The following is a 12,241-nucleotide window of genomic DNA, read 5'->3' as shown; positions in this document are numbered from 1 at the left end:
TATCACAGCAATTCAACTCTGTAACTGTTTTAAAGTAATCATTGGCCTCATGGTGAAATCCCTGAGCGGTTTCCTTCCTCTCCGGCAACTGAGATAGGAAGGACACCTGTATCTTTGTAGTGACTGGGTGTATTGATACACCATCCAAAGTTGAATTAATAACTTCACCATGCTCAAAGGGATATTAAATGTCTGCCTGTTTTTTACCCATCTACCAATAGGTGCCCTTCTTTGCTAGACATTGGAAAACCTCCCTCGTCTTTGTGGGTAAATATGTTTGAAATTCACTGCTCGACTGAGGGACCTGACAGATAATTGTATGTGTGGGGTAGAGAGATGAGGTAGTCATTCAAAAAACATTATTATTGCACACAGAGTCCATGCAACTTATTATGTGAGTTGTTAAGCAAATTCTTACTCCTGAACTTATTTAGGCTTGCCATAACAAAGGAGTTGAATACATATTGACTCAAGCTTTTCATTTTTTATTAATTTGTAAACATTTCTAAAAGCATAATTCCATTTTGACATTGTGTTGTATTGAGTGTAGGCCAGTGACAAATCGAAATTTAATCAATTTCAAATTCAGGCTATAACACAACAAAATGTGGAAAAAGTCAAGGGGTGTAAATACTTTCTGTAGGCACTGTATACATATTATGAAAGTGCATAAATATATAAAGACATAAGGTATAGATACTGTATATAGGTAAATAGATACACTGCAATATATAGATATATTGTAGTTAGATTTCCTCAGTATACATTTCCCATCTTCCATTTAGCAAGCTGTTTCAGTATTATAATGCAATTTATATACAGTATTTAGATACATTTTTTTACGTATTAAAATGGGGGGGCTTTTCAGACATGTACTGTTTAAATCTAGCTTGTCAAATTCATTTGTTTTATTTTAGGGTATGACGTTGCCTATTTGCTTCTTCCCATACAGCTCTTAAGATCCATACAGAAGTGTCTAGGCCAACTGTTGTCGAAACAGGGCAAACCCAAGCTCAACCCAAGTCTTTGCGGGTCAAAGTGTCTTTGCGGGTCAAACTCTTCTCCAATGGTTTTCTCTTATTCTTGGTACTTCATTGATCAATGAATCTTATTGATTAACCAGAGTCCACTCCACACACCTGGTTTTCCAAGTCCAAATAAGCCAGTGATTGAAAGGCAAAGGAAAACCAGGTCTGTAGTCAGCATATGTTGGGGAGAATCTCTGAACCAAAGACCCATGATGTCTTCAAAGTGTAGAGACCTTGTGTGGCGAGATGATGGTGATGAGTGCGCGTCCGTCCAGCGGGGCAAACACCGGGTATAGCTTCTCCTTGAACGTGCCTGTGAATGTATAGATGTGCGTCTTGGTCTCTGCGTTGTAGAAGGAGATCTGTCCTTCCTCGTAATCTAGATAGATCCCCATCCGGCGGGCCACAAGACCCAGGGGCAGGGGCGTCTCAGGCTTGGTACAGGCGTAGAACTGGTGCATGCTGCGCCACAGGGTCCAGTAGCCCGTCTGGGGGCTCATGGGGAAGCGGCCGTGGCGTTTGGCACTCGCCGTGGTCAGGCCGACCCGCCAGTAGCCGTTGTTGGCTATGTCTACTTCCCAGTAGTGCCGTCCGGAGGCGTATCCCTCCCAGCCCAGCACGCCAGGCCAGGCGTCGAAGCGCTGGGGACTGAATGGCAGATTGGACTCAGACATGCCCTCCTGGACCTTGCGGTGGTCATCTGAGAGCTGGAGCCACAGGTGGTTGGTCATGGGGTCAAAGGTCACATCGGCTACAGGGAGGAGAGAATTGACAACTTTTTGAAAATGTGCGACACATGTTTTACTTTCACCATTTTAAATAACATTCTGTCATCCATTTTCCACTCTTCCTCTTTTCTATCCTAGTAGTACCAATATTTTGTTGTAGTTTAAGGTTTGGGCAAAATGTATGAAAATGCTTTAAATGTATACTTTTATTCATTCAAATTTTCTGTGATTCTTTTTTTTAAATTAATAGTTCATATTAAAGCATGTGTCCAAATAGACGGATAGATACCTGATGCACTGATCATCCAGTTCCACACTGAGTTAGGGATGTATCTTGGAGTGCCTGCCTTCCAGGTGCGCTGCTTTGCTGACAGCCACAGCTGAGAAATGCCACCCTGAAAATAGGAACACAGACAAAGTGTATGAATGTAGGTAAAGAATTGTCTTTAATAGTTTCATTTCCATCATATTACTGTGAGCTCAAATGGTATACAGCGCATTCGGAAAGTATTCAGATCCCTTCCCTTTTCCCACATTTTGTTACGTTACAGCCGTATTCTTAAATTGATTAAATACATTTTTTCCCTCGTTAATCTACACACAATAACCCATAATGACAAAGCGAAAACTGTTTTTTTGCTAATTAAAAAAGTATTCGGACCCTTTGCTATGAGACTTGAAATTGAGCTCGAAGTGCATCCTGTTTCCATTGATCAGCCTTCAGACGTTTCTACAACTTTACCTGTGGTAAATTTAATTGATTGGACATGATTTGGAAAGGCACACACTTGACAGTGCATGTCAGAGCAAAAGCCAAGCCATGAGGTCGAAGGAATTGTCCGTAGAGCTCTGAGAGAGGATTGTGTCGAGGCACAGATCTGGGGATGTGTACCAAAACATTTCTGCAACATTGAATTTCCCCAAGAACACAGTGGCCTCCATCATTCTTAAATGGAAGAAGTTTGAAACCACCAAGACTCTTCCTAGAGCCGGCCAAACTGAGCAATCAGGGGAGAAGGGCCTTGGTCAGGGAGGTGACCAAGAACCCGGTGGTCACTCTGACAGAGCTCCAGAGTTCCTCTGTAGAGATGTGAGAACCTTCCAGAAGGACAACCATCTCTGCAGCACTCCACCAATCAGGCATTTTATGGTAGAGTGGCCAGACGGAAACCACTCTTCAGTAAAATGCACGACAGCCCGATTGGAGTTTGCCAAAAGGCACCAAAAGGACATGAGAAACAAGATTCTTTGGTCTGATGAAACCAAGATTGCACTCTTTGGCCTGAATGCCAAGCGTCACTTCTGGAGGAAACCGGGCACCATCTCTATGGTGAAACATGGTGGTGGCAGCATCATGTTGTGGGGATGTTTTTCAGCTTGCAGGGACTTGAAGACTAATCAGGATCGAGGGAAAGATGAACGGAACAAAGTACAGAGAGATCCTTGATGAAAACCTGCTCCAGAGCGCTCAGGACCTCAGACTGGGGCGAAGATTCACCTTCCAACAGGACAACAACCCTAAGCACACAGCTAAGACAATGCAGGAGTGACTTCGGGACAAGTTTCTGAATGTCCTTGAGTTGCCCAGCCAGAGCCCGGACTTGAACCCGATCGAACATCTCTGGAGAGACCTGCAAATAGCTGTGTGGTGACCTGACAAAGCTTGAGAGGATCTGCAGAGAAGAATGGGAGAAACTCCCCAAATCAGGTGTACCTCGAGTCTAAAGGCACTGTATGCATATTTGATTATGTAGACTACATAACTGTATAGCTGATTCTCAATCTACATTTAAGAGGGAATATTGCTAATTACAATGGATTCAGGCAAGTGTACGACTTCAGAAAAGAAGAAGTTGTACATAACATTCTGAGTTATGTTTTATGAGAAGAGCTCTAATAAACTACTAATCTGACCGCTTTTACAGCTTTTTTCCTCCTTTTTTGGGGAGGTGTGTATGTTTTTGTGTTTGCTTGTGTGTTTTTGTGTGTTTTTTTGTTTTGTGTGTGTGTGTGTGTGTGTCGTCTCACCTTGCAGTCCTCTTTGAGCAGTGACCAAGTAATGAACTCTAGTAAGGGCAGGAGGTTGATCAGTCTCTTCTTCCTCAGACCCAGCAGACGCAGAACATTGCCTAGCTCATTGCTCTGCACCCCACAACTCTGTGTAGACAGACACATAGCCAGACAGACGTTAATACCAAGTCATCTCTATCAGTCTCCTATCACATTTTTTCAACTTTTTAGCCCTTATGCTAAATGGTATCTATTTGGTAGCAAATCTGCAGATAGCAGTTAACCCAGGCTATTTGAAAGCTAGGTTATACAAATTGCTATCAGTTTGGAACACAGTTTTTCCCCCATTTCCATCCTCGTTAGTGTCCCTTTGTTTCTCATATACATTTGTACCCTTGACCTTGACCTGTCACCCCTGACCTCTCACCTCTGAGGCTCTTTGCAGCTCCTTGGCCCACTCCATGATCCTCTGCTGCACTTCCTCATCGGGGTCTTTCTCACCATCCTTGTTTTCTTCTTCTTCCTCCTCCTTCTCACATCTCTCCTGCACCCAGGGCCTAGCCTTCGCCAGCTGAGGAGGCACAGAGGAACACAGTTGAAGGTTTTCAGTCAAATTCAACATAATTTACTTATGAATCAATTGACTTAAAATAGCTGGTTATGGTGTCCTGTGTGAATTGAAGCATGCTCCCTCTTATTTTCTCTCTCCATCCCCTTCCGGACGATCTGAGCACTAGGACCATGCCTCAGGACTACCTGGCCTGATGACTCCTGGCTGTCCCCAGTCCACCTGGTCGTGCTGCTACTCCAATTTCAACTGTTCTGCCTGCGACTATGGAACCCTAACCTGTTCACCGGACATGCTACCTTGTCCCGGGCCTACTGTTTTTGACTCTCTCTCTCTGCTGTCTCGACCTCTGAATGACCCTGCTCGTCAGCTATGAACGTTTGAACATCTTGAAGAACAATCTGACCTTAATGGCCATGTACTATCTCCCCCCGGCACAGCCAGAAGAGGACTGGCCAGCCTTCAGAGCCTGGTTCCTCTCTAGGTTTCTTCCTAGGTTCCTGCCTTTCTAGGGAGTTTGTCATAGCCACTGTGCTTCTACATCTGCGTTGCTTGCTGTTTGGGGTTTTAGGCTGGGTTTCTGTATAGCACTATGTGACATCCGCTGATGTAAAAAGGGCTTTATAAATACATTTGATTAATTGATAGTTATGATACTTCAAGCGAACATTTAAGAGTACACAAAAAAAAGTCAGTATTAGTTTTTTTCTCGACCTTGTCGACACTGTTGAGCTCATTGGCCCACAGCACAATGAGTTTCCTGCTCTCTTCCAGACTGCGTTCTGTTTTCAGTTCCACAGGGGTCTCTCCTTTACTGGTTCCCTTCCCCGCATCACTGCCACTCTGCAACAAGACAACACAGCAACCAGGTCAATACCATACTGTACATTGTCAATAGTGTGCATAGCTATCTCATCTCAATCATCTTAATGTCAAAGCAATGTTGTAGAAATTCTGTGGTCTCCATTGACAAAGTACAGCTTGGGATTTTGTGTGTAATATAGGTTTGATTCACACACAAAAAAAACTGCAAAAAGGCCAAAACAACTAGGCATCAAATAAATTCAAAATGGGAAGTTTCCTAGTGACCCGACACCAGCCCCTCTAAGCCGGGCCTACTATTTTTCCTTCACCGCACATTTTGCATTAATACAAATAAGGGACAAAATAACACTCACTAATACTATCATACTAACTTTGGAAATACATTTCTACCTCTGAACTTTCTCAGTTACTGCTTTTGTTCCCTCCTCCCTTGTTCTTTCTATAGATATATATCTTCCCCCCCCTCTCTCTCTCTCCCCCTTTCAGGGTCCTACTGTACCTTGCAGACTTGGGCCACCTGCTCCTTCCAGTGGTTGATGAAGCGGACACATTCCTGCAGACTGCGCAGGTTCTTCATGCCATTCTGATGAGGGTGTTGCTACAAGAGACACACACACACACACACACACACACACACACACACACACACACACACACATACAGTATGAACAGGTAGGCAGGTAAAGGTAGAAAAACAGTACAAAGGAACATATACAGGTAAAAGAGTAGACAATTTAACAGGAAGAGTTTGGGATGGACTGGATGCTGATGTGATGCTGTGAGTGGATGGAGGTGTGCGTGCATGTGTGTCGCCTACCGATGAGCGACGTGTGGAGGGGGTACTGCTCTTGCGGGGGCTGGTAGGGGCTGAGCTGTGGGCCTGGAGGTCCTCTTCAGGAAGGTTCCAGCGCACCGCCCCAATGGATTGACTCTGGGTAGAGCTCTCCAACTTCAGCTGGGAGTTAAGCTCTGGAGGTGGAATAGTGATAAAATTAGATTATAGTGGAAGAGGAGTCAGATTTAACTAAGCGAATACATTTAACTTTACGTCAGATTTAATTAAATCAAATGAGTTATTGCTTAAAGGCCCAGTGCAGTCAAAAATGTGATTTCCTGTGTTTTATATACACTGCTCCAAAAAATAAAGGGAACACTAAAATAACACATCCTAGATCTGAATTAATGAAATAATCTTATTAAATACTTTTTTCTTTACATAGTTGAATGTGCTGACAACAAAATCACACAAAAATAATAAATGGAAATCCAATTTATCAACCCATGGAGGTCTGGATTTGGAGTCACACTCAAAATTAAAGTGGAAAACCACACTACAGGCTGATCCAACTTTGATGTAATGTCCTTAAAACAAGTCAAAATGAGGCTCAGTAGTGTGTGTGGCCTCCGCGTGCCTGTATGACCTCCCTACAACGCCTGGGCATGCTCCTGATGAGTTGGCGGATGGTCTCCTGAGGGATCTCCTCCCAGACCTGGACTAAAGCATCCGCCAACTCCTGGACAGTCTGTGGTGCAACGTGGCGTTGGTGGATGGAGCGAGACATGATGTCCCAGATGTGCTCAATTGGATTCAGGTCTGGGGAACGGGCGGGTCAGTCCAGAGCATCAATGCCTTCCTCTTGCAGGAACTGCTGACACACTCCAGCCACATGAGGTCTAGCATTGTCTTGCATTAGGAGGAACCCAGGGCCAACCGCACCAGCATATGGTCTCACAAGGGGTCTGAGGATCTCATCTCGGTACCTAATGGCAGTCAGGCTACCTCTGGCGAGCACATGGAGGGCTGTGCGGCCCCCCAAAGAAATGCCACCCCACACCATGACTGACCCACCGCCAAACCGGTCATGCTGGAGGATGTTGCAGGCAGCAGAACGTTCTCCACGGCGTCTCCAGACTCTGTCACGTCTGTCACATGTGCTCAGTGTGAACCTGCTTTCATCTGTGAAGAGCACAGGGCGCCAGTGGCGAATTTGCCAATCTTGGTGTTCTCTGGCAAATGCCAAACGTCCTGCACGGTGTTGGGCTGTAAGCACAACCCCCACCTGTGGACGTCGGGCCCTCATACCACCCTCATGGAGTCTGTTTCTGACCGTTTGAGCAGACACATGCACATTTGTGGCCTGCTGGATGTCATTTTGCAGGGCTCTGGCAGTGATTCTCCTGCTCCTCCTTGCTCAAAGGCGGAGGTAGCGGTCCTGCTGCTGGGTTGTTGCCCTCCTACGCCCTCCTCCACGTCTCCTGATGTACTGGCCTGTCTCCTGGTAGCGCCTCCATGCTCTGGACACTACGCTGACAGACACAGCAAACCTTCTTGCCACAGCTCGCATTGATGTGCCATCCTGGATGAGCTGCACTACCTGAGCCACTTGTGTGGGTTGTAGACTCCTTCTCATGCTACCACTAGAGTGAAAGCACCGCCAGCATTCAAAAGTGACCAAAACATCAGCCAGGAAGCATAGGAACTGAGAAGTGGTCTGTGGTCCCCACCTGCAGAACCACTCCTTTATTGGGGGTGTCTTGCTAATTGCCTATAATTTCCACCTGTTGTCTATTCCATTTGCACAACAGCATGTGAAATGTATTGTCAATCAGTGTTGCTTCCTAAGTGGACAGTTTGATTTCACAGAAGTGTGATTGACTTGGAGTTACATTGTGTTGTTTAAGTGTTCCCTTTATTTTTTTGAGCAGTATATATTTCCACACTATGAAGTTGGAATAATACTGTGAAATTGGGAAGATTGTGATAATGTCATTTTAGTGTAAGAGCTGTTTGAAAAGACCGCCTGAAATTTCAGCCTGTTGTGGTGGGATGGAGTTTTGGCCTGCTGGTGACATCACCAGGCCGTAAATTAGTTAATAGACCAATAAGAAAGAGAGCTAGTTTTAACAGCTAGTTTTCAGTTTTCCCCTTCCCACAGACCACTTCCAAACGGTCCTGTCAACATTTTTGCTTGAGAAATTGCTCTTTGTTAACCCACTGGACACAGAAGTCCATTCAATGTCTATTACATGTTGGTTCAACGTAATTCTGTGAAATGACGTGGAAAAAAACGTTGATTCAACTTGTGTGTACCCAGTGGGAAGAAGCTATTTATAAAAAAAATTGAGCATTTTAATGGAAAACAATCACAGTAATTGTTACCAGAAATGATTTGATATTGAGATAAAAACAAAAAACGTCTGCATTGGACTTAAAATAGTAACTATTCGCTCTATTGTGCATTGTTAATTATTACGAAGCGGCCAAGTCCTATGAATGGATAAGGTAGATAGATGGTAGTAGATAATGTTCAAAAAATCCATTGATCGATGCTTGTATTTGATGATTGCCTAACTTTTGGACGATTGTGATCTATCTGATTAGATAAAGATTTAATACCATTTTGGAATCCATTAATTATCCATATTAGAACAATAGATAATTATCCATGTAGTCACATTTAATATATTGGCATGCGATTCAAAATACTGTAGTTCTAAACAAAGGTTACATACACTACCGTTCAAAAGTTTGGGGTCACTTAGAAATGTCCTTGTTTTTGAAAGAAAAGCAATTTTTTGTCCATTAAAATAACATCAAATTGATCAGAAATAAAGTGTAGACATTGTTAATGTTGTAAATGACTATTGTAGCTGGAAACGGCAGATTTATTTTATGGAATATCTACATAGGCGTACAGAAGCCTATGTACAGAAGCCTATTATCAGCAACCATCACTCCTGTGTTCCAATGGCACGTTGTGTTAGCTGATCCAAGTTTATCATTTTAAAAGGCTAATTGACCATTAGAAAACCCTTTTGCAATTATGTTAGCACAGCTCAAAACTGTTGTCCTGATTAAAGAAGCAATAAAACTGGCCTTCTTTAGAATAGTTGAGTATCTGGAGCATCAGCATTTGTGTATTCGATTACAGGTTCAAAATGGCCAGAAACAAATAACTTTCTTCTGAAACTCGTCAGTCTATTCTTGTTCTGAGAAATGAAGGCTATTCCATGCGAGAGATTGCCAAAAAACTGAAGATCTCGTACAACGCTGTGTACTACTCCCTTCACAGAACAACACAAACTGGCTCTAACCAGAATAGAAAGAGGAGTGGGGGGCCACGGTGCACAACTGAGCAAGAGGACAAGTATATTAGAGTGTCTAGTTTGAGAAACAGACGCCTCACAAGTCCTCAACTGGCAGCTTCATTAAATAGTACCCGCAAAACACCAGTCTCAACGTCAACAATGAAGAGGCGACTCCGGGAGTTCCGAGAGTTCTCCTGTCCAGCGTCTGTTTGATTTTGCCCATCTTAATCTTTTATTTTTATTGGCCAGTCTGAGATATTGCTTTTTCTTTGCAAATCTGCCTAGAAGGCCAGCATCCCGATGTCGCCTCTTATGTGAAGATGTGTCGTGATGCATGAGGCAAATGGTGGTCACACAAGATACTGACTGGTTTTCTGATCCATGCCCCTACCTTTTTTTAAGGTATCTGGGACCAACAGATGCATATCTGTATTCCCAGTCATGTGAAATCCATAGATTTTGGCTTAATTTATTTATTTTAATTGACCAATTTCCTTATATGAACTGTAACTCAGTAAAATCTTTGAAACTGTTGCATGTTGCGTTTCTATTTTTGTTCAGTATAGATTCAGCTACGGGCTGATTTTTTCTTGAGTGGAAGGTCAGGGGGCTGGAACATAATTACCAATAATATGTAGATTGCAAACTGACCACAAGATGCCCAAAAATATATAATATTTGACTAAAACATAATAATTTCAAACCTTGCTTACATTTGTATATGATCACATATATTCAGTGCCTTTGGGAAAGTATTCAGACCCCTTGACTTTTTCCACATTTTGTTACGTTACAACCTTAATCTAAAATTGAATACATTTAAAAAGTCAACAACAATTTTTTTTTACCCTTTGCTATAAGACCCGAAATTGAGCTTAGGTGCATCCTGTTTCCATTGATCATCCTTGAAATGTATCTACAACTTGGAGTCCACTCATGGTAAATTCACTTGATTGGACATGATTTGGAAAGGCACACACCTGTCTATAAAAGGTCCCACAGTTGACAGTGCATGTCAGATCAAAAACTAAGCCATGAGGTCGAAGGAACTGTCCATTGAACTCCGAGACAGGATTGTGTCGAGGTACAGATCTGGGGAAGGGTACCAAAATATTTATGCAGCATTGACAGTCCCCAAGAACACAAGGGTCTGCATCATTCTTAAATGAAAGAAGTTTGTAACCACCAAGACTCTTCCTAGAGCTGGCCGCCCAGCCAAACTGAGCAATCGGGGGAGAAGGGCCTTGGTCAGGGAGGTGACCAAGTACCCGCTGGTCCTCTGTGGAGATAGGAGAACCTTCCAGAAGGACAGCCATCTCTGAAGCACTCCACCAATCAGGCCTTTATGGTAGAATTGCCAGACGGAAGCCACTCCTCAGTAAAAGGCACATGACAGTGCACTTGGAGTTTGCCAAAAGGCTCCTAAAGACTCTCAGACCATGACAAACAAGATTCTCTGATCTGATGAAACCAAGATAAACTATTTGGCCTGAATGCTAAGCGTCACATCTTTACGAAACCTGGCACCATCCCTACAGTGAAGCATGGTGGTGGGAACATCATGTTGTGGGGATGTTTTTCAGCAGCAAAGACTGGACTAGTCAGGATCGAGGCAAAGATGAACAAAGCAAAGTACAGAGAGATCCTTGATGAAAACTTCCAGAGCACTCACAACCTCAGACTGGGGCAAACGTTCACCTTCCAACAAGACAACGACCCTAAGCACACAGCCAAGACAATGCAGGAGTGGCCCAGCCAGAGCCTGGACTTAAACCTGATCGAACATGTCTGGAGAGACCTGAAAATAGCTGTGCAGCAAATGTCCAACCTGATGGAGCTTGAGAGGATCTGCAGAGAAGAATGGGAGAAACTCCCCAAATACAGGAGTGCCAAGCTTGTAGCGTTATACCCAAGAAGACTCAAGGCTGTAATCTCTGCAAAAGGTGGTTCGACAAAGTATTGAGTAAAGGGTCTGAATACTTGTGTAAACGTGATATATAATTAGCAAAAAGTCTAAAAACCTGTTTTTGCTTTGTCATTATGGGGTATTGTGTGCAGATTGATGAGGGGGAAAACATGATTTAATCAATTTTAGAATAAGGTGTAACCTAACAAAATGTGGGAAAAGTCAAGGGGTCTGAATACTTTCCGAAGGCTTTGTATATATGTATAAGACAATAATGTATAACATATATTATAATATATACATATAATACTGTTAATAGGGAAAAATACTTACTAGACACCTTCAGAATGCTCTTCATCTTGAAAGATTCCATCCTTAGTCCTGTATGGACAAATTAGACTCCTTACAAAATATTCCATTTGACAATGAGGCCACTGAGGATATTACTATGTATCCACATGTTGAATTTTACAAAATGGCACAACCTAATTAAAAACTGAAAGTCCACTAGCAAGCTTTGAATATACAGTACAATGGTATGAAATATCTACACAAAATCTAAACGCAGATCTAAGACCAATGCCAGATGCAGTTGTTGAAGCTATGAAAATTACTTCAATAGAGAAATATAATCTACATCATAATGAAAACTACAGCAATGGCTGTATCATTACGTTGGATGAAATTATAAAGAATAAAACATTTGAGATAAAAAATCCCCAAATTCAAAATTCTACCCTATGCGTGTAGGTCGGGCTGGTGCGCAGTCTTGGTGGTGGTGGTAAGACTGGACGGCAAACCCTGCTCAGCTACTGTTTTTGTTACATGCTGAGGTGGTTTGATCTTTGGACCTTTTATGGTGATTGGCAAAGCGAGGGGGGGGGGGGGATCGTTCTGGAAGTATAATCAGTCTACCTTCCCAGAAATCCATATTGGCTTTACCATGAGGAGAGCGCGTGAGATTCTAGTCTAGCGATAAGGGGTCACACGTTGATTACATAAAGTGACACAGAATTACCATCTTTGGCTCCGTTTACACAGGCAGACCAATTCTGATCTTTTTTCCACTAATTGGTCTTTTGACCAA

At 43.0% G+C, this 12,241-nt stretch overlaps 1 protein-coding gene across 1 annotated transcript; it reads right to left on the bottom strand.

Moving 5' to 3' along the window:
- Positions 1-464: 464 nt before the first annotated feature.
- On the bottom strand, positions 465-11,979 carry LOC106577553 (uncharacterized). Its single transcript, XM_014155681.2, has 9 exons — positions 11,892-11,979; positions 11,488-11,535; positions 5,977-6,128; positions 5,659-5,757; positions 5,049-5,177; positions 4,194-4,337; positions 3,785-3,913; positions 2,046-2,151; positions 465-1,779 (listed from the first exon to the last, which is right to left on the bottom strand). The coding sequence occupies exons 2-9, from the start codon at positions 11,525-11,527 to the stop codon at positions 1,247-1,249; spliced, it is 1,332 nt and encodes a 443-aa protein (XP_014011156.1). The 5' UTR covers positions 11,528-11,535; positions 11,892-11,979; the 3' UTR covers positions 465-1,246.
- Positions 11,980-12,241: the final 262 nt, after the last annotated feature.

Source organism: Salmo salar, chromosome 18, assembly GCF_965601325.2.
Source record: "Salmo salar chromosome 18, fSalSal1, whole genome shotgun sequence".
NCBI classification, from domain to species: Eukaryota; Metazoa; Chordata; class Actinopteri; order Salmoniformes; family Salmonidae; genus Salmo; species Salmo salar.
Note: the sequence above shows the minus strand (reverse complement) of the source record. Positions and strands in the feature narration are given on the sequence as shown.

What these genes read in the sequence shown, in the direction of transcription:
- LOC106577553 (XM_014155681.2), bottom strand. Translation starts at nt 11,527, where the DNA reads ATGGAATCTTTCAAGATGAAGAGCATTCTGAAGGTGTCTA. An exon ending in AGCTCAACAGTGTCGACAAG is followed by an intron (nt 4,338 to 5,048) that starts GTCGAGAAAAAA and finishes GTGCCTCCTCAG; the next exon opens with CTGGCGAAGGCTAGGCCCTG. An exon ending in CTGGATGATCAGTGCATCAG is followed by an intron (nt 1,780 to 2,045) that starts GTATCTATCCGT and finishes TCCTCCCTGTAG; the next exon opens with CCGATGTGACCTTTGACCCC.